The sequence below is a fragment of the Arvicanthis niloticus genome, chromosome 1 (genome assembly GCF_011762505.2).
Source record: "Arvicanthis niloticus isolate mArvNil1 chromosome 1, mArvNil1.pat.X, whole genome shotgun sequence".
Classification (NCBI taxonomy): domain Eukaryota; kingdom Metazoa; phylum Chordata; class Mammalia; order Rodentia; family Muridae; genus Arvicanthis; species Arvicanthis niloticus.
In genome coordinates, this window is record NC_047658.1 from 77,618,528 (window position 1) to 77,641,306 (window position 22,779).

A 22,779-nucleotide genomic window follows, 5' to 3' on the forward strand; every position below is an offset into this window, starting at 1 on the left:
TGGGCACTAGACTCCTCTAGAGTTAGTGGAAGCTCTTGGGAAACATACAGCCTCTTTAAGAAACAAACCCAACCAAATTCAGCTGATAGGCTTGTCAGGGACACATTTGAATACCGTAAGAACTTAACTCTATTGGGTGTTCCCCCATAGGTTTGTGGCCAAGAGGCCTAAATCATTTAGTAAGGCCTACTCCTCTTGCTGGGCCTTTGCTTCCCTGAAGCACACCCATAATAGCACTGCTAACATGATCCCTGAGGGTCTGCAGGCCTTGACACTAGCTTTCCTGAATTCTTGACTGTCCACAAAGTTTTCTTTATGAACCCACAAGTCCTTACTCCCACAGGCCTGGAAAGGGAGGGGCTGTAATTCAGCTCCCAGAGACCAGAAAGAGGGCCTGCCTGCCTGCCTGCTTGTCCAAGAGTTCATTCCACTCACCGTAGAAAGCAGGGTAGCAAGAGCCAGCTCTTGTCACCAATTTGGTATGGAGACTGGAACTCTGAGGATTCCAAATGAGAAGCCAGCCAGCTGGGTTTATTGCCCTCTTTTCTTTTTAAGAAAATCAGCTGGAAGAAGAGTCAAGACTATCTGGGAACCAGCCCCTTCTGTACAGTTACACTTGATCGTCTCTAAGCTTTGGCGATGCAGCAGATTGGAGCAGTGGCTCTCGCTGAAAGCTCTACAGAACAAAGCTAGCTTCAGCTGTGCCCATGCAGGAACCCAGCCAACTTCCTACCCCTTTTCCTAAGCTCCACTGCTTGGGCCCAAGAGTCTACTGACCCTTAAGAACAGACAGCTGCTGCTTCTCTGAGAACTTCACCTTACACAGGAGTGAAACAGACTTTGGAATTAGGCTCTAAATTCAGTCTTAAAACAAACAAACAAAAAAGCCAAAAAATTACTGCTACTATTTCTCTTATTTGGGGGCGTGCCCAGGGTATGTGTGGGGTGTATATGTGTATGTGTATATGCACATGTATGTGCCTACATGTGGAGGTCAGAAGGCAACCTAGACTGTTGCTCCCCAGATAACATACAGACTTTTTTTTTTTTTTGAGACAGGGTCTCTCACTAGGACCAAGTAGGCAATGCTTGCCGGCCAGCAAGCTCGTGATCCTCCGCCTCTCCTGTCCAGGAGTGGGATTACAAGTGTTCAGTACCAAGCCTGGCTTTCTGTGTGAGTGCCAGGGGTCAGATTCAGGTCCTTATGTTTGCATGTGCTTTACTGGCTGAGGTATCTCCCACCAGTGAGAGTTTAAGCAACTGAACGTGGACCTCTATGTATTCATTTTGTTGCCTGTAGGAGATGCTGATCTCTCCCCAGTAAGATTATCACTAGGTCTAGGGAGCTAGGGCAGTGTTACATTCCTAACAGAGAAGAACCAAATCAATCACACTTATCACTCTAAAGGGAGACTCCAACTTCCCTCTGTGAGGCTCTTCTGGCAGTGTCTCTTGTAGCTGCACAGAGCAAATGTCACATCTGACTATCCTGTGGTCTCTTGTCCTGGAGTCTCCTGATGAATTTAGAAACAATGATGCTCTGAAACACACGCACACATACACAGAGCAACAGCACACCAGGGAACTAACACTGTCTAGAGCCTTGGTCTGAGGCCCAGATGTCTCCAAGTCACCTATGCGGCCTCTAGTTTTTGCCTTTGCACAAACCCATGGGCAGGAATGAGTAATAAGCTGAAAAGTAGTAACTACAGAAACTGTGCCCACAGAGTGCAGAAAGGCCTTGCATTCTGTCCTCACCAGGCAGCACTGCATGTGCCTTTCTGTTCTGCAGTTCTTCAAATATTGCCTATCACAGGCCAGCAAACCTGCCAGGTCTGTGGAAAAGACAGGTAAAGTTATACCTCAGCTGCCAGTGCTGGTGAAAAACAGCTACAGATGAGGAAAAAAACATCTAGAGTGTTCTCTGGAGTGAGCCCAGAGAAGGAAGGATGGCCCAGGCCTGTCACTGGCTCCCTTGTCCACCTGTCTGGCATTCCAGGCAGGTCTGTCAGTAATCACACCTTGGTTACTCACCACACTGGCTTTCTTCACGACCCTGGCCCACTCCACAGGTCTCCTGCTGCTGTTCTGACACTCTGGGGGACTTTTTAGCCACATCGAGGTCCATGCCTGAGAGCTGCAGGTGAAACTGCTCCCTGTGGGCAGCCTTCTTGAGTGTGCGGATAGCTTTCCGCAGCCTCTTCTCTGTCCGCTTTACCACGCAGCTCAGATTGCAGGAAGCTGAAGAAACGGGGAACAGCAGCATGGGGAGGGGTCTTCTGGCTTCAGTGAAGATGCCCAGTGACCCACCAACACCCCAAGTTCTCTGGAGCTGGGAACCTGGCAACCTGGGCAGCATTCAATTCAAACACAAATTTGTGGGATCCAAATGGTAGTTTTGGGTTTTATGAAGTTTTATCAGGTTCGAAACCAATTTAGTTTAATTTGTGGGGTGAAAAATCAAACAGGAGATACTTAAGTGCTTGCGCTAGTTTCTGCCCCCACCCCCAGGAATGATGGGAAATGAAAGGCAAAGAGAGAAGGGACACACTGTAAGAAGCCTGGCATCGCAGATGGCTTTCAGACCAACCTGTCACCTCCTTTTCGTAAGTTTCCCGTTCAAACTCAACCGTGATAAACATTTCCTTAGGAACGTTCGGTCGGGCAAGGGCTCCCAGGACTTGCTTGCCAGGGCTGCATGTAAGGTTTGCGTACTGGAAGCTCTCTTTTACTGAGCTGTGCCTCTCTGTATGAAGAAACAAAATGATCGGAAGCCAGGTCCTGGCAGAGCACTGAGCTGAGCATTTGCGAGAGCTCAGTAAACATTTCATTACAACCCTCTAGGGAGTGCGTGATTCACTCCACATGCTGAGCCATTGCCAGTGCCTAGCCTGAGGCCGGGACATTTTCATTCCTATGTAACTTTACAGCCGAGCTCTTGAACATTCTTTTCATGGGTAAAGGCTGAAACTCTCCCATGGCTAGCCACAGCAGAGGACGGGAACCAGGGGCTGGAGCAGTTTTGTATTCTTTTGACAGTTGGCTAAGGTGGGGGCATTCTCATGGTGGTTTTTCCTCACAGCTGGACTGGGATAGCCCAAGCAGATGCTGAAACATCAAATGGAATGAAAGAAAATCAACTCCTGCTTTCATCCAGCTGATCTTGGTGCAACTCCATCCCAAAGAGAGAGAGAAAGAGAGAGAGAGAGAGAGAGAGAGAGAGAGAGAGAGAAGAGAAGAGAAGAGAAGAGAAGAGAAGAGAAGAGAAGAGAAGAGAAGAGAAGAGACATCAACAGTGTGTTTCATATTACAGCCACAAACAGTAAATGGCACAAGGATTCAACAGAACCAAACAGTCTCTGAAAACATCTAGGACAACAGTGGCATGCATGCTCTAAGCCAGCCTTTGCTTGTCCCTACTCTTGACTGTCATGGTAGCCCCTCTGCCCAGCACTTCCACTGAATCTGTTGAGAGTCAACAGACAAAACTAAACCGAACCAAACTGCTAAGCAGGACATGTTTCCACAAAATCTATCTACATGTCTTGGGGGTTTTGTTTGTTTGTTTGTTTGTTTGTTTTTCAAGACAGGGTTTCTCTATGCAGCCCTGGCTGTCCTGGAACTCACTCTGTACACCAGGCTGGCCTCAAACACACAGAGATATGCCTGCTTCTGCTTCCTCAGTGCTGGGATTAAGACATATGCCATCACCACTGAAGTGTTTATAAAAAGACCACCAAGTTATTTCCATATATATATATATATATATATATATATATATATATATATATATATATATTGGTTTTTTGAGACAGGGTTTCTCTGTGTAGCCCTGGTTGTCCTGGAACTCACTCTGTAGACCAGGCTGGCCTCAAACTCAGAGATCCACCTGCCTCTGTCTGTGCTGAGATTAAAGGCATGTGCTACCACCGCCCAGCTTCCATATCTTTTAAAAACTTACTTTATTGAACTAAAGGTTATTTGTGTCATAGTCTTTAACTACAAAGCAACAGACCATCAGGTCCAGAGGAAGAGACAAATTAATTTTCTACCTATATTTTTCCCCAAACATATATTTTATAGTTTAAAAACATATTTTTACTTATATATATATATATGGAATATATGTGTATATACCACATATGTGCAGGTCCTAAGGACAGGCAGTTGAGAGTTACTCAGCATGGATGCTGGGAACTGAAGTTGGCTCCTTTAGAAAAGCAGCAAGTGCTCTTAATCTGAAGCATCTTTTCGGTCCTATTGTATAATTTTTAAAGAGCTAAACTCAAAGCTTAAGTAGATGTTAAAGTTGAACTTGTTTTCCTTCCTTTCCAATACCTTCATTAAAACTATTTTTACATGATTTATGTTGTGTGTTTGTTTACGTGGGTGGTTGTACACCTACCAAGGCTCACATGTGCCGTGTAGGGAGGGCATGTGGAAGGCAGAGGACAACTTGCAGGAGTCAGTTTTCTCCTTCTCCCATATGTGTGGGTCTTGGGGATCAAGTGCAGGCTGTGAGGCTTGGCAGCGGCCACCGTGACCAGCTGAGGCATCTCACTGGCCTTAAAACTATTTTTATCTATTTATTTTGTTTTAAAACCAAGTTCACTCGGTGCTCCAGGCCAGCCTGAAATTCACTATGTACTCAGAACTAGCCTTAAACTCACACCAATCTCCTGCCTCAGCCCCCAAGTGCTGGAATTATAGGTGAGTCACCGTATTTGGCTTAAAACTTTGTATTTTGAAGTAAGTTTAGATTTAGAGAAAAGCACAGAGTTCTTGTACACCCTCCACTCAGCTCCCCCTGCTGTTAACATCCGATGTCAGTGCTGGTCCCATCTACTAAGTAAACTCGGGACCAAATCTATTTCTAAGTAATACTTCCCTGGGCTGAAGAGACAGCTCAGTGGTTAAGAGCCCATACTGTTCTTGCAGAGGCCCAGAGTTTGCTTGTCAGCACCCACATTGGGTGGCTCCCAAGAGAGCTGACACCCCTGGGCTCCGCAGGCACCATACTTACATGTACAAACCTATATACATATCCACACGTGTCCACAGCATTGAAAATAAAAATAGATCTTTAAAACAAAGTGATGCCGGGCAGTGGTGGCGCATGCCTTTAGTCCCAGCACTTGGGAGGCAGAAGTAGGCAGATTTCTGAGTTCGAGGCCAGCCTGATCTACAGAGTGAGTGAGTTCCAGGACAGCCAGGGCTGCACAGAGAAACCCTGTCTCAAAAAAACCAAAATAAATAAATAAATAAATAAATAAATGAAATTTAAAAAATAAAACAAGTGACACTGGAAAGATAGCTCAGTGCTTAAGACAGTGGTTATTCTTTTAGGGGGACCTAGGTTTGATTCCCAGCACTCACAGGATGGCTCAGAACTGTTTGTAACTCCAGTTCCAAGAGATCAGACACTTTTCCTTCTGTCTTCCTTGGGCACTAGGCACATATGTGGTACACAGATACACATGAAGTCAAAACACCCATACACATGAAATAAAAAATACTTTCCTAATTAAAAGGCACAAAAGAAATTGACTCAGCCCTAAACAGCATATTTCTGTCGCTGGTTAAGGCCCAAGGGACATCTTGGGAGAGGGGATATAATGAATCTAAGAGAAGGAAGACAGAGAGAGGGCCTGTGAAACAGTCTTCTGCCCACGACACAGCCAGGGCGATCTTGATGGCACAGCAGCTGCAGGTCTCTGCACTGGGCCTGCCAACTGTCAATCACAGATCAGAGAGGCTCATGAAGCTCCATTCCTCCCTACTGAACTGTATGCTGATGATTCTGAGGGAGGGACAGCTGTTCTATTCATCTGTGTACCCACTGATGAACCAGCAACTTCCAGTGGTCAGCTCTAAACCCATGGGCCTACAAACGGCCTTGGTTAAATTCAGTTGGTCACAAAGCAAAACAAAAAGCAGGGATATGGGGAATTGACTTGGAGGAAAGGGGAGGGGGATAGAGATGGGAGGGAGGCAAGAGAGTGCAAGGGTGTCAGTCATCAGAATGCTCTATATACATGCATGAAATTTTTTCCTTTTTTAATTGGATAATTTATTTATTTACATTTCAGATGCCATCCCCTTTCCCTATTTCCTCTCCCTAGAAACCCCCTATCCCATCCCCCCTCCTCTTTTTTGCTTTTATACCATTTAAATTACATGCAAGTATTAAGGTCAGTTCCAGGTTGAGGAACTATCAATACAATAGATGCAAATAGTCAAAGAACAAGAAAGACAATAAACACAAATAGTCAAAGAACAAGCAAGGCAATAAAGTTCTGTGAACACTCCCAAGATCACTGTTTCTAAGGGCTTATCAGGATGACCAAAATATCTGAGCCAACTTCCCTGTCCTAACACAAAGTCATTTTCATGTCTGAAGCCTACTTTCTTGTTCTAGCCTAGGATTTAGATTCCTACCTGAAATTACTTCTTTGTTCTTAGCCTAATGTCAGATTCCTGCCTGAAGCCCATTTCCTTGTCATTGGCCAAAGTCAGATTCTTGCCAAGCAGCCCCCAAAGGCTCTCTGCCTCTCCCCATTTTTTACTTCATATATGCATGAAATTTAAAAGAACATGTCTGATAAAAGTTACAGAAAAGTGTGAATATGGAAAGAGAACATGAAAATTTTTTAAAAAGTCAAAATCACCAGCATTCTCCTACCCAGATGCAATGACTACTAATGATATAGTCAACTTTCTGGAGCTTTTACCTTCAACTTTAGGGGTTTTTTTATATACAGTTTTGATTAGGTAGATGTATAGAATTCTACTGTCCCCTTGCCATCTCTTTTTTGTTTGTTTGTTTGTTTGTTTGTTTGGAGATAGGGTTTCTCTATGTAGCCCTGATTGTCCTGAAACTCGCTCTATAGACCAGGCTGGCTTCAAACTCAGAGATCTGCCTGCCTCTGCCTCCTGAGTGTGGGGGCTAATGGCGTGCCACCACCACCACCCAGCTACTATCTCAGCCACACAAGAAGACATTTTCCTCTGTCACTCACATTCTTTGAATGCATATAATTAATAGGTGCACGTGTCCTATCGATGAAGTCACCAAAATGCATATTGCTTAATCACCAGAAGGCAGTCAAGTAGCTAGCATGAGCTTTATAAAGATTAATTTGTTTGAGGGTAGACTGGGGGGAAAAACTTCCTTATCTATGTATGTCTGAATTTCTTTAAAGCTCCAGAAGTGTTCTCTGATGTTTTGATGGAAAGAAGAGCTAGGGAAGAAAGGGGCACATTGGATTTGCTTGTTTTGGTAAGCACAGTTAGTTATTCCTAGATCGAGTTTATTCTGTTACAGCCATTGGGACCACAGTTCCCAAACACCATAGTGGCAAGAACACTGGATATTCCACCTTTGTTCATCAATGCTATCATTTCTGAGTCAGCCCCCTTTCTTCATAGTGTATGCTTCAACCCAATTCTAAAGTTAAAAACTTCAACCCAAAGCAGTCATAAGTGGCCGACCCATCTCAACCCCCATTGACTCAGGTGAACTCCAGGGTTTCCCCAGAGCTTCCACATCGACCTCACAAAGGACCTTCTGAAGTGTAACCCCAGAACCACACAAGAGTTAGGGCAGGCTCTGCTCCCCTACAGAAAAAGTCCTTGCAGATTCTGAATAACTCAGTGCCATCTGACATGAGCTTGCATCAGCTGGGTAGCCAACTCTACTCAGCTGGTCACAGGTCCCTTACCCAACATGCAGGGATGTTCCCTGCACCAGCCATTTGATTCCATACCTGGTAGTGCTGATTGCAGGCCCTCGGGAGACAGCTTGGCCTTTTGCAAACTACACTTGCCTTCATTTAGCTTAAAGGTTACACTTGTTCTGACGGTGACGATATCTTCAGAAAAAAATAAGTGAGAAAAATTATCCTCATAGCAAAGGAAGAGAACGCCCAGTGGATGATGGTAAACTCCCACTGGCTGGGTCTCCACACAGGATGTAGACGATGAATGCCTCTAACCTTTGAGATGATCCAATAACAGTTTGGATCATGAAGTGCCCATTACCTTGTACAGGTCCACCTAGAGGCTCCCTCATCTCAAGAGAGAGATGGACCCAGTGTTCAAAGGTAACAGAGAAAGAGCCCAAAACAGTCTCCATAATCAGATGAAAGATGAGGTCATTTCTGTGTCTTTCTGAGAAAGAAGGTGAGTATCCTCCAGCTCAAATCTGGATCAGATTGTTGAGGAAGGTCTCTTCTATGTGTGGCTTCCCAGAGAGAACAGGGCTGAGGGGGCTGCCAGTTCAGATGTGGCTATCACTTCTGGTATCTGGGATGAAGTGAGTGCAGAATCCTATTCTCCCAAAATTATGCTTAACTATATGTTGGGATGGAGCCCATGCCTCTAGTTGAAAGCCCTCTGATTTGTGAAAACATCAGCATGTTCCTTAACCTTCCTTTTCTCAGGTTCCTCATCTGTTAAATGCACATAGTTAAGCACCTGTGTTACCAGGATATTGTAAGGACTAAATGAGATAAAGGTCCTAACATCCTTAAGAAAGAACAGCAAAGAACAGTGCTTAAGTCTCGGAACTCAGACTGCTTGAGTTCGAATCCTAGCCCCTCTTATTTCTTATCTGAGTTACTTGGAGTAAGTTCTTTTTTTCCTCTGAGCCTTGGTTTCTTTGGTTAATAATAATAAATAATAATAATAAAATTGATTCAGCCAAATATGGTAAACTCACTCCTATAATGCCAACCCTTGGGTAGCTGAGGCAGGAGGACTGTTATGAATTCAAAGACATCCTGAACAGCATAATACATTCCAGGGGTTATGTTACAAAGTGAGACCTACCTCCAACTTATGTACATAATTTAAAATATATATATTTAAAATTAATGCATGAAGTTTCAAGTGGATTAAGTAACCTACTCTATGGAATACAGTGTACAATAGCTGGAGCATTTCAACTTCTAAACTATCATCTTGGTTGGGATTTCAAATTTTGGACATCTTTATAATATAGACATCAAGATATCATGTGCTTCTCAATTTGGACAGACTCATGATAAATTGGCAAATGTGTTCTTATCTGGGAAGATGAGGCCTTCAGAAAACACCAGACTTGTATTTAGTCCCTTGACTAAGGACAAAATACAAGAATAGGTTCAGGTCTCTTTCTTGAGATAGAATCCCACTTTCCCTATTCTGTTATACCACCTCCACCAATGTTGTGTGTCCCAGGCATGGTCCCTATTGGGCCTTTAAAGTGCTCTGGGATATAGAGAATTGGGGATCCATGAAACTGTTCTCTCCAGAGCTCTGTGACCTCTTGTCAAGATGGTGACTCATCCAGGCAGAACAGGACTTCCAAGTACATGGGACACTTGCGAAGTATGGTTCCCACATACTTCGTTAGGTATCAGACACCACAGCTGTGGGCAAGAACATCCTGTAATATTCTCACAGCATTCAGATAGGAAAAAAGCAAACAAAACCACCCCCATGAACAGCACCCCACAAAAGAAGCCCACTAAACACAATGACCCCCTCAAGAACACAATTTGGTAATTACCCCCAAAAGCAGAGTCATTTGATTTTTGCTGTCTGCTTCTGAGAGAAGAAGAGCCACAGGTGACAGAGTAAGCCTCTTGCAGTCCTGACAGACAAAATGTGGAATTGTCAGAATACATAAGTAAGATGACAGGTTATCCTGGTAACAACTAAAGTCAACCCCACCCCACTCCACATAGGCCGCTAGAAAAATACCCAGGACATGGGATCTCAAAGCATGGCCCTTGGTGGCCAAAAAGTATCTGCTCTAGAACCAGGAAGCCCTTTGAGCATGTCTGACATCTACAGGCCCTGCCATGAGAACCTTCCCAGGGATGTGTGCCACTCACCTGATGAGAGGTGAATGCCAGAGTGGCATCTTAGGAAGCACTTGTCTCCTCCACCACTTTTACCACAGTGCAGGGACACACGGGGTGTCTTGCTAGTGGGCAGGAAGCCCTTCACTTCTAAACAGGACAAAACATAGGCGCTTGAGGAAAAAGAAGCATGTACCCAAGTGCGATGAGAGTGGAGCTCACCAAAAGCCCCAAGAAGAGAAGGCAGAGCTGACCTCCCTCCCCTGCCCAGTCTGACTGACACAAGCCTTGCCTCCTTCGAAGGTCAGAGAGGTACGAGTCTGCTGTGTGCTCATGCAGAGAGAAAACCGCGAATCAGAAGAACACTCCGATCCACGCAGAAGCACAGCTAAATGTCAAGGAGCCTGCAAAGTATCTCCTGTTTTTGGACTTGTTAAAGACCAGCTGTTGCTGCTTCAGGGGAAGGTGCATTTTAGGCCCAGTGGAGTATGCAAGCACACAATCTCAATCCTCCAGGCTTGGAGTGACCCTGTGGCCACATGGCAACTATGGAAGGATGAGCCTCTTACCCACACAGTCTTTTTTATTCCAGTGGAGCTTGTACCCTGGATGACACTGGCACTCGTAGCCACCCACTGTGTTGACACAAACTTGCTGGCAGCCTCCATTGTTGATGCTGCACTCGTTGGTGTCTGTGGAACAAAAATGGTTCCCTGTGGCAACAGTACATCAAGGGCTGATTGCCTCTCCCTTGAGGAGGAAGCAGTAGATGACTCACATGGTTGACAGACAGTCATTTTCAGGGACATGTACTTGACGCCTGCTGGCTGCACACTGCACAATCTCCACTGGCATGTGCCTTGGTTGGGAGGTTTTAACCATTGACAGAAACACTCAGAAAGGGAGTGCACTACTTGCAGATGTCCAGACTCAGCCCATATGGGCTTTGAACTTGAAACTCTACCATCATCTGGACCAAGGGAGACAGACAGAATTAAGACTCCCTGTTTGACTGTCCCCACAGTTAAGAGAGAAGAAAAGCAGTGAGAATCTACATCCCCATCAACTTGGGACTGAACCCAAACTGGAAGGAGGCTCCCAACCAGGTTAATATCTGTGTGTCCCACTGGGATCTCGTGAAAGATAGGGTAGGGTAGAAGATATGCTTTTAGTTGTGCCAAGAATGTGAAAAGAAAGAGAGAAGGGAGACACAGCCATCTACAGCAAAGCACCATTATCTGTTTGTCTCAAACATAGGGGATAAGAATTGGCTAGAAGTATTCCAGGCAGTGCTCTCCAAATCCCACAGATACTTAGGATCACCATGGAGACCTTAGACAAGTTATTCTGGAGTCTAGATCTGGTCTCAATGATGATTGATTGCCAGGAAAATAGAGTGAGAAACAGTTGGCATTGATTTATATATACCACAGCCTACTTGACCATAAGGATATGACACATGAACATATACTGTTAAACAGGCACAGAATGGAGAGAGAGTCAATGTCCCCTTCTGGACCCAAGCCCTAACTGAAGGGCTTGATCCAAGGCTTTGCAGCCAGTGCCCAGGCAGAACAGAACTACGAGTTTCTGGGTACCCTGCCAAGCCCCTCTGAAGACAACCACATTATCTTCAGCTGGGAAGGCTAATGGGATATCGTCTTTCTGCAAGACTCTCCCACTCTCCAAATATAAGCTCAAGTCGATTCCCTGATGAATCCACAACTAACAGAGCTTAGTTCTTTACTCAGTTGTATACCTGCTGTGCTAAGGGGGTAAATATGGACATACTCCCTTTGACAGATGCTTTTCTTGTTGCCTCTGTCCAAGAATATACTCTTTGTCCCAAAATAGGAAGATGGCCCTCAAGGGTGGCCCTGCTCCCAGGCTTGGCCTCACCATAGAGGGGCAGCCCACTCACCTCCACAGTGGGTGAAGCTATAGAGAGTGTACCCTGTGTTGCAGGCACAAATAAATGTGCCAGGGTAGTTGATGCAGCTGTGGTCACAGGTCCTTTCCAAAGAACATTCATCCACATCTGTAATTATCAAAGAGAAAGCTAAAACCAACTCTGCTGTGTGAGTAGAGGTGTTTCTACTGATCACAAGTTGCTGATCAATAGCAAAACAATGCATGTAAGAAAAATTGGTCAACTCATCCCCTGCTCCTCAAAGAACATGTTAAGAAGCTGAATGGAAACTACAGTCATTCCCAGGTTCCTTGGTTGTAAATTCTATTGAAAACTTCACTCGCTTTGAAGTTCATATGATCTCTCTCACCCACACTTATTTGCAAGGCTGAGTAAGTTATATAAATTGTGGGGTTTTTTTGTTTGTTTGTTTGTTTGTTTTTGTCAACTTGACACAAGCTAAGGTCATCTGAGAAGAAGGACTCACAATTGAGAAAATGCCTCCATTTCTGGCTGGTAGGACCATTTTATTGATTGATGACTAAGGTAGGAGGGTCCAGGCCACTGTGTGGGATGATACCACCACCCCTGGGCAGGTTATCCTGAGTGGAATAAGAAAGCTAGCTGAGCAAGCCATGGAGAGCAAGCCAGGAAGTAGTGTTTCTCCAAGGCTTCTGCTTCAGTTCCGGTCTCCAGGTTCTGCCCTGCTTGAGTTCCTGTCCTGACTTCCCTCAGTTGATGGGCTGTGATCTGATATGTAAGCCAAATAAACCCTTTACTCTTCAAGTTGCTTTTGTTCATGGTGTTTTGTCACAGCGATAAAAGGCAAACTAACATATACATGAAGGCGAATGAGTTACCTAAATATAGGTTCATAACCTAAAGAGTACATTATTATAACAATAATGCTAGCTATTCATTATCCTGGTTCTATTTTTGTTAGTAAATGGTGAAACAAAAGGAGAAAATGCTTTGATTGGAGACAATTCTGGCTTCTCTCTTTCTCATCTTTGCAGAATTACTCTTCTGGCCCCAACAGGACACTTAATCTTGTGTCTTAATGCCCTCTGCATTAGAAAAATGCACTCACACTAATACCCTCAGTGATTTTATATGAAAGATGCTAAAATTGAATTGGATATGGTCTAAATTAGATGTATTTGGAAAATCTCTTGGTGTTTTGTTTTTGTTTTTGTTTTTCGAGACAGGGTTTCTCTGTGTAGTCCTGGCTGTCCTGAAACTCACTCTGTAGACCAGGCTGGCCTCGAACTCAGAAATCCGCCTGCCTCTGCCTCCCAAGTCCTGGGATTAAAGGCGTACGCCACCACCGCCCGGCTAACCTCTTGGTTTTGTTACTCTTCCCTGTGCCCTCTATGTCTGTGGCACAGGGATGCCAGCTGCATCTGTGGATTTGACTGTTTTCTATGTCTTACTACCAGAACTCTTGGGATCTTTTTAATTGATGCCTCCAAATAGATAACCCTGGGTCACACTTAGTGGATGACAGTCACACCATTGGGCTGGACCACTTTTCTAGACTCAACATGCCATGAAAATCTATGTTAGGAAAAGTCAAACATTTTAGCTAGATGTGATAGTGCATTGCATGTCAGCCAGATGTGGTAGTGGTTAACATGCTAGCCAGATGTGGTAGTGCATGCCTGTAATTCCAGCACTTGGGAGGTAAAGGCATCAAGATCCCATGAGTTCAAGGTCAGCATAGCTTAACCAATTTCCAGGCCAATCAGGATCTGATTAGACTCAAAATAATAACAATAAACATGCACATTCACACTCTCACATAGGCAGGGGTGGAAGAGGGGGAAGAAGAGAGAGGGAAAGAGTGGGGGAGGCATGGATGGATCAAGAAAAATGAAAGTATAAACTATAAAGGGCAAATTCTTGCAAAGCCCTTCTTTCCTGGCTTTTTCCAGAAATCCTGACTGTTTTCTCAGCAAATTCGCTCTGTGAAAATATTTGTTCTACCAAGAGCAATGGATGGAAAATGAGAAAAAGTCTGTTTCTTTCCTTGTGCTTGATGTCGTTCTGTGAGATCTGTTACGAACATCAGCCAGTTGCCGACAACGTGCCCTCGTTCAGTAGCTGACTTTGGCTGCTCACGGTGGACGTTTGCTTTGCCAAAAATAATGAGGTCATTTTCCTAATTCCTTTTTAATGTGTTTACACAGCTTAAACTTATTTCTTGCCCTATACATTATGAAACATTGTGTGGAACAGCAAATCTGCTTTCCAAGTCAAACTGAAGAAAACCACAAAATAATTATCTAGAATTAACTCACTGAATTTAAAGGAGAATGTATTTGAACTGCCTGGCAAATTATCTATTAAGAACAAAGAAGGAAGAAGAGCCTAGTTTACTCTGTAAAGTGTCCTTTTAAAAAGATGTTGCATCTTTGTCTTGTGTGTATGTATACGCATGTGTACAATGGCTACAGGTCAGCCTCAGGGGCTTCCTGTACACATGTGTACAATGGCTACAGGTCAGTCTCAGGGGCTTCCTGTACACATGTGTACAATGACTACAGGTCAGCCTCAAGGGGCTTCTTGAACTGCTCTCACCTTAGTTTTTGAGACAGGGTCTCCCACTGAACCTGGAACTTGCTAATTCTGCCAAACTGGCTGGTGGTTAAACTCAAGGATTTTCCTGTCTCTGCCTGGCAGGACTGGAATACACACCACCACACTCAGGTTTGTATGTGGGTGCTGGCAACCCAAACACATGCTTATACAGTAAGCATTTTGCCCACTGAGCCATCTCCCCTGCTCAAAGTGTTATATTGCGTATTCTAATTTTTATACAGTGTTGAGTTTTGTTTTGTTCTCTGGTGTGAGGTTTTTGTTTATTTGTTTTGCTTGGATCTCTAGCCAGGTTGGTCTCAAACTTCATATGGAGACAAGGATAGCTCTGAAGCTCTGGTCCTCTGCTTCTACCTCCCTAGTGCTATGATTACAGGTGTGAGCCCCCACATATGGTTTAAGCAGTGCTGGAGGTGCGGTCTGGGTCCTTGCGCATGCTAGACAAGCATTACCAACTGAGCTACATCTTCACCCCTCAATGAGCCCTCGTGCTAAGATGTCTAATGAAGTAAGTAAGTCAGACCTTATTCCCAGAAATGGAACAAGATAAATGACAGTGCATCTTTCCCAAGACTTTTTCACTTATAGGGCATGAAAGCTATCTAAAAGTAGAAGTGATGCTTGCCCTAAGGCAGTTGTTAACACTGACAATTGCTGATAACCATATGTGGGAAGGATAGAGTTGACAGGGATTCTGTAGGGGATAGGAAGATAGATCAGCAGCTAAGAGCGTGTGCCATTCTTACAGAGGACTGGGTAGAGTGTAGCTCCCAGAACCACCCATATCAGGTGGTTCATAACACCCTCTAAGTCCAGCTTCAGGGAATCTGATGCCTCTGGCCTCTGTGGGCACCACACTTACAGACATATGCGCACACACAGACATGTGTATACACATATTTTAAAATAATTTTTAAAAGTCTTTAAGTAAAAGAAAAAAGTGGGGTCTCTAATCCTCCTCCAACCAGTATCTCTTCCTCTCAGTCCCTTCCCATCTACCTCAAAGTGCCAAAGTCTAGCCACCCACAGTAAGGGCTGGAGTAAGAGACCAGCTGGTTCTGGATTATGAATTGACCTCAACATTTTGCTCTAGGTATGGGTGTTATCCAAATCTACAGATTCTTCCCACCAACTTTTATCAAACATCCAATTGCAGTAAAATAAATTTTAGAAAAGAAAAACAGTATCTCTATTATCAAGATTCAACCACAGCCCTGCTTGCTTCACATTTCTATTCAGTTTCAAGCAGTGGGTTCTGCTGTAATCATACCTGATGGGGTTTCTGAGGTGTCCCCAAGTGTCAACAGCCTAGCCTCCAAAATATATGTGAACTACACTGTGTTTTCATTCAACCTAAGATGAAGCAAGTTAAATCCAGGTTGAAGCCTGAAACCCACGAGTTCTTCAGGAGCAGGGTGAGCCAGTCTCTACCAAGCCAGGGGCTCATTCACACCTTCTCCATCCCAGCCAGGGGCTCCCTGCACACCTCAGCTTCCGTTTCAGCACATACCTTGGCAAGACTTCTCGTCTGTTAGTAATTTAAATCCTTTTTTGCAGCTGCAGTCAAAACTGCCCACAGTGTTTTTGCAGAAATGGTTACAACCTCCATTCCGGGTCTGGCACTCATCGATATCTGTAATGGGCAAGCACCGAGGAAGTAGAGAGCAACAGCTGCCCGGCTTCCACCGAGTCCCTATCCTCAGAAAGGAAAACACACCCACAGGAGCACTTAAGAATGCTCACTGATGGTTTCAGTCTTACAAGCAGTATTCTCGTCTGGCTGAAAGACGACAATACCTCATCCAGCCAACAGGTCTGACTTCCCATGCCATCGGCAAGCACTAAGGGCACAAACCCTGGAAAGGCGTGGTGATATCATGTTTTATTTTATTCTCATCTTCTAATGCCCTCCAAAGATAAGACAATCCCCATTAGTACATGTTCTATCCTAGCTTAATGACTAAAGCTATAAGGGACAGGAGCTTTTGTTTTGGCAAGTTACACAATGACCAAACGGTCTCACCGTTTTTTTAATGATCCCTGATACGTAAGCTTATCTTCTCCCAGTTTCATCTCATAACCAGTTTATCTATTTTTTTTAACATGCTAAAGAACTAACAAACCCTTTGTAGTCTTGCCCATGAAAGACCAGCAAGTCGTTAGGGTCTGTCTTCATTACTAAAAGTTAATGGTACAGTTATTCGTTAAGTGCTCTGGATAATAATCTTGGCCGTTATTTACATGTAATCTCCAGGCTATTATTTATGATTGGTTGATATTATCTGCTGCCGATGAATGTTCCGTGAACTGCCGTTTGGTAATAAAGCCACTTGCCTGAAATGGATTATCTGATGCTTGCAGTGGCTGACCTTCTCAGCAGTTAGTGTAATTAAGTTGCTTCTAATTAAGCTTGCTCAATTATAACCGTCCACTGGCCCAGGGAAGAAGAGCTCTCATCAATATGAATCATAAGCAAATCTGGAAGTGCTCAAATGCTGTGGAGGGACAGAAGTGCCTCTATCCCACACATCAGCGGTGCAGGACCCCCTCCACGCAGACCCCCAGCCCCACAATGCCCCAGCTCCAGGACAAGCGAGAGCTACCTTTACATGTCTTCCCATCCAGCTGGAGAGAGAATCCAGTGGGACAACTGCAGTGGACACCTGTTGATGTGTCCTTACAGGTGCGGTCACAGCCTCCATTGTTGACAGCACATGTTTCTGACGAGAGGTGGGAAAAGCAGTTAGCTTCCTACAGGAGTCCTGCTACAGATATTACTGTTTGTCATGGTCACACCCCAAGTCTCTGCCACTTACAGGGGAGACAGGGGAGAGATGCTGCTGCATCTCCTGCTCTTGTGGTTACTCAGGAAACAGATGACCAGAGAGGGAAGATATGACCCAAACTATAGAAACAATCTCTTCCCACAAAAGGTTCCTGGTGACCCATGCCAACAGCCTGCTAAGTACGACCTCTCCTTCTGAAAGGCTGGACTGAGTACAGAACAGGCCAAAAGGGGAAATTCCTTTCTTATTCCAGAAGCTTCTCTAACCTGAGCAATAGCCCATCCAGACCATTCCTTTGCTACAGACTAAGACTTTGTCCTTACAATACCTCATATCTCTGTCTCTCTCTGTGTCTGTCTCTCTCTGTGTGTGTCTCTCTCTGTGTGTCTCTCTCTTTATCTGTCTCTCTCTGTCTGTCTCTGTCTCTCTGTCTGTCTCTGTGTCTGTCTCTGTCTCTCTGTCTCTCTGTCTCTCTGTCTCTCTCTCTCTTTCTTTCTCTTTCTCTCTCTCAAAAGGCCTGCTGTAACTACTGAAAAATGAACCCTGAAAGTTTCTCATTTACATGGTCATTCTCAGTGATAGGCAAGCACCAGTCAACAGTCACTCTATGTTAGCATGTCCAGAAACTTCCCTAGCGCCTCATTTGAAAGCCTGGGGAACAGGCTCGGCACTAATTAAAAATGATAGCTACACAGGACATGTGTGCTCTCAAAACTTCACTGAGATTAAGTGTTTAAATGTGTAACTCTTTGGGGATGAAGAAAATGGAAGAGAAAACAAAACAGATGTCAACTATTAGGAATTGGCATGTCAATGGGGAAGAGAGTTAATCCCTTGGGTCTGCAGAGGGCCAAAGCCGTCTGACTCCCAGAACCCAGGGAGGCCCAGGAGTTAAAGATGGGAAGCTAGGAGCAGAGATGGAGATAAAGTTTAAAAAAGAACAGGTTTCCTGAGAAACAATACCCACACCTCACACACCCAGCCCTAACACCCACATCCCCTATACCCCAACACCCTAGCCCTAGCCCCCAAACCCACGTTTCCTATATACCAATATCCCACTCCCATCCCTAACTTTTATTTCCTGATAGCCAGGGACTATGTCCTAGCTACAGTACAGCTTAAACTCTGGGGAAGTCAGACCATTGCATCAGGACATAGAGGAGAAAAGGGGGACCACAGTTGGTTAGATGAGTCTAGTGCTTCAAAAGGCAGATTTTTAAACCCATAACCCCCAGACTCAGCTCCAGGAATGTCTCTATCCCCGCACAAGGGTTGCACTGAACATAAGTATTCCTCATAAGCTAAATCAACTTGCCCAGATGAAAAGACTTCAAAATGAAGGCCAGATGTGAAGTCACACCAATGTGAAGTCACACCAACACAAAGTCCATCATTCTATATAAGATCCAACTAGCTTTTTAGTTTTTCACTAACTATCGAATATGAAAAATCAGTCAAGAATTTCTAGATATTTAGGATTTTATGTATATACCAAATCAAACAAACAAAAAAAAATAAACATAGAGAAAACAAAGATAACAGAGAAGGGGCTTGGAGCCATGGCTTAGTGGTTAAGAGTGCATCAAACTCCTGCAGGGGACCTGAGTTCAGTTCCCTCTAACTCTAACACCAGAGAGAGCGGATGCCTCTGACCTCTAGCCTCTGCAGGCATCTGCATACACACAATTATAAATAATAACATCCATGTAAGAAAAGATAATACAGGAAAAAGGAGAGAGTAAGATATGATTTCTTCAGGGTGGTAAGAGAAGCCCATGAAATATGAACAGTTTCCTATAACAAAGACTAAAGGAAATGCTGGGGGCAGGAGGGAAGGAAAAGGAATGTTTAAAAAGACTCTTGCAGGAAGATTAGAAGGTGGAAAATGAGAAATTTCTAGAAAGTGGAACAAAAGATAGAGAAAAGAGAAGAGAATTAGAGGACCTCTGGGGTTGCTGCTGTCAGCAGGGAAGGAAGGAAGGACTGAGTGAAGCAATGTGCAAGCAGTTCTCATAGACAAGTAGAGCCAGAGAACTCAGACCCCATCTCAGAAAGGCCCAGGGAGCACACGAAGCAGGAGCACATTCAACTGGACATCGCCTTGAAATCTCAGATCACCAAGACCCTGAAAACGTCTAAAGCTTCCACAGGTTTCACACTGAACCAAGTGTGAGAGCGAGAGAGCTGGGGACGTAGCTCAGGTGGGTGAGCGTTCACTTAGCATAGATGACGCCCTGGCTCCAGTCCCGGACACGCATAAACTGAGCATGGTAGCTCATGCCTAAAATCCCAGCACCTCAGGGTGGAGGCCGGGGACCCCAAGTTCAAGGTCACTCCTAGCTCTAGTAAGTTTGAGGCTAGTCTGGACTATATGAGATGGGGTGGGAGGGGGTCGAATAACACGAAACAGTGGAGCACTGGCGTCAAAATTCTGATGATAGAATATTCTTTCCAACTCAGGATTCTATATTGAGCCAAATCGTCAATGAAGGGAGAACGCACACAGAGGCGTTTTGAGAGACACAAAGTTCTTAGAAACCTCTATCTTATCCACAATATAAAGTGACAGGCATCAAGACTTGGGCTCTGCCAAAACAGGAGAGCGGAGAAGGGGGTTCCTGGGCCCCATGGGAAAAGCACAGCTGACAGAGCTGCAGGCCAGGAGTCAGGCCCTCCCCAACAGCGGGAAGCCTCAGAAGAGAAGATGGTCAGAGAAGAGAAGGGGCTGAGAAGAGCACTGCTGCTTCTGAACACACTGGGAAGGGCTTTAGAAAGCTCTGCCAGAGGCTTGCGAGGGAATTGGTAGGCGGTTCTTAGAAAACAGCTCTCCGATTTGCAACCAAAGAAAGCACATAATAGCAGTGCATTACAGGACTGGAATAAATGGTATGTAGATGCTCACAGTAATGTAAGCTCTTAATATTGACTTAAATTTTGATAAACCATATTAAGAGCTTGGATGGAGTGTGCCTGTGTGTGTGTGTGTGTGTGTGTGTGTGTGTGTGTGTGTGTGTACCTAAGTTTGAATTCCCTAGCGTCCTTTATTTGGGGGATGAGAGGAGACAGGTATCTCCAAGTGGCCACCCAGTCTAGTCAAATGTTGGCGAGTTTTGGGTTCCGTGAGGGATCCTGTCTCAAAATATAAAGTGGACAGCACTAGAGAAAAACACCCAACATATATTTCTAGCCTCCATGCTTATGTGCATGGGTGAGTGGTGTGCAAGCAAGTGCATGTGTGTACGTGCTACACACATACCTACACACACACACACACACACGCATGCACACACTCAGAAAGAAAAGAAAAAAACCTCAGGAGAGGGATCAGAACGGTCCCCTGCTTGGTAAGCAGTGGTGGGTCAATATCCTACCTGACTAGTAAACCCAGGAGCTGTCAGATGAACAGTTTTAAGTCAAACAAAACTCTCCAGAATAATGTGTCCAAAGGTCTGTCTGGTCCCATCCCCACAGCTCCTCTTCTCTCTCATCTCTAGCTTGACTGTCGGGGCTGTGGGCCAACTGTCTCATGTCCCCCAGCCAAGTGCCACTCTTCTCCATTCAGCTCCCCTAGCACTAACATTGGCTGAGTCGGAGATGGAAGGCTGGTGGGCACAAAACCAGACAAACTGCCATGCTAAGCTGGACGCTGCCCAGAACGCTCTGTCATTACCAGAAGAGAATTGGCGTCCAATGGCCGCCCACCGCATCCCACACACTGGGCACTTCTGCATATCATTGTCTTTTTAAAATGTAGTATGCTTGGTGTGTGTGTGCCCGTGTGTGTGTGTGTGTGTGCCCATGTGTATGTGTGCCCATGTATGTGTTTGTGTCCGTGTGTGCGTGTGTGCATGTGCCATTGCACATGTATGGAGGAGAAAGGACAACTTTTGGGAGTGGTCCTTCCAGCATGTAGTTCCCAGGATCAAACTCATGTCATCAGACTTGATGGCAAGCGCCTGCACCCCATATTGCTATTGTCGCTGAACTTGCTGATAACCATAAAAGATAGCTTTTAATACATACAGCCTCTTTACTTTTATTTATTTATTGTTGAGGTAGGCTCTCACTATGTAGGCCTTGACTAGCTGGAACTTACTATGTAGATCAGGATGGCCTCTGTTTCACAAAAATCTGCCTGTCTCTGCCTCCCAAGTGTTGGGATTTTAGGCATATACCACTATGCCTATCTCACATTTATTTATTTTGAGGCAAGGTTTCACATGTCCCAGGCTAGCCTCTAATTTACTATGTAAATAAGGTGACCTTGAACTTCTTGCCCTCTTGCCTCTACCTCCTGAGTACTAGAATTATAGTCATGTGACACCAAGCCTAGTTTATGCTGTGCTAGGGATCAAACCCAGGGCTCTACACATGCTAGGCAGGTACTCTATTGGCAGGGCTCTGCCCTAGCCCTTATATCTATTTTAAAGAGAGACCTACAGAATAGGAGAGTCTCAGTGGTTTGCCAAGTCTTACACATAGTTGGGCAGTGCTAGGACATTAACCTGATTATTCTAATGACTTGGCACAGTACAGGGATCTTGGACTGTGACAAAGGGATAGTTTGGGGGTAAAGAAAAAAAACATATCCTGGCTTCAGAGAAGCTGCTCATCCCATTCCAGTTGGCCATGGGACACATGGGCTTAGGCCTGATGCAATGGGCTAGAGAGGGAAGGGGACAGCCACAGAGCCAAGGAAGAGAGAGGCTTGCATACCCATGAGCAGCCGCCGCTTCACCCGCTTGTCTCCATCTGCCGCTGATGTGGCGTTGTTCTCTGTCCCTTCCAGGACGGTGCCCTCGTGCTCTACAAGAGAAGCAAAGCCACGGCTGTCAGCCTGAATGCTCCAACTACTCATTCCCTGAGCAGCCATTTCTACTGAAACCTCGGACGTGAACTGTGTGACCAACGGCAGATGGGTGACTGTCTGCTCCATAAGAACGAGCCATTCTATGGCTCTGTGGGAAACTGCACATTCAATGACTGAAGACTTTAAGGATGGAAAGGGTTTGGGAATATTATGTACTGGTCAGAGACTCCGGAAGATGCTAGCTTGCAGAAGCCTCAGGGAAGGATAAGAACTCCAAGAGAGACAGCAAGGGTAACTGCCAGCTCTAGGCTCTGTCACCCTCCTCTTTTGGAATATATTGTCTAGATCTCTAGAACGCCATCTTCCAGAACAGTCCAGTCCATGGGGAGAGAAAGAGCTTTCTAAAGAGTGAGGGACTCCCACCCAAAAGCAGGCCATTCCCAGTGTAACATTCAAGGGGCCTTGGGTATCAGCCATATCTCACACCTAGGACTAAGCACTATCAAGGGTTAAGATTTAAAAGAGGGTTTGGGGTAGGAGTAGGCAAGCTCAAGCAGAAATGACTCACCTAGGCAGCTTCTCCCATCAGCATGCAACCTGTACCGTGGATGGCAACTACACTCAGGGCCTTCTGCTGTATCTTCACAGGAGTGCTGACACCCACCATTTCCATGGTTACAAGTCACTGAGGTCAAAATGAATCAATACATAAAGCGCTGAGGTTTTCGCAACCAGGGCTGGGTTTGTCTCCAAAGAATGTTTTTATTTTTAAAGACAAGGTCTCACTATGTAACTGGCCTGTGTAACTCACTGTGTAGCCCTAGCTGA

The 22,779-nt window shown here is 45.0% G+C and overlaps 1 protein-coding gene across 6 annotated transcripts in view; it reads right to left on the bottom strand.

Moving 5' to 3' along the window:
* Scube2 (signal peptide, CUB domain and EGF like domain containing 2) overlaps positions 1–22,779 on the bottom strand; it is a 67,826-nt gene that overhangs the window by 25,125 nt on the left and 19,922 nt on the right. For 4 of the 6 annotated variants that reach the window (XM_076940680.1, XM_034509498.2, XM_034509484.2 and 1 more), the window contains 11 exons: positions 22,520–22,636; positions 21,858–21,947; positions 16,956–17,072; positions 15,863–15,985; positions 11,767–11,883; positions 10,415–10,537; positions 9,879–9,995; positions 9,551–9,634; positions 7,767–7,871; positions 2,591–2,746; positions 2,035–2,241 (listed from right to left, as the gene is read on the bottom strand). In XM_076940680.1, the coding sequence (XP_076796795.1) occupies positions 2,035–2,241; positions 2,591–2,746; positions 7,767–7,871; positions 9,551–9,634; positions 9,879–9,995; positions 10,415–10,537; positions 11,767–11,883; positions 15,863–15,985; positions 16,956–17,072; positions 21,858–21,947; positions 22,520–22,636 (1,356 nt within the window). The remainder of the gene's footprint in view (positions 1–2,034; positions 2,242–2,590; positions 2,747–7,766; positions 7,872–9,550; positions 9,635–9,878; positions 9,996–10,414; positions 10,538–11,766; positions 11,884–15,862; positions 15,986–16,955; positions 17,073–21,857; positions 21,948–22,519; positions 22,637–22,779) is intronic. The other 2 variants (XM_076940693.1, XM_076940695.1) reach the window with 2 other exon arrangements.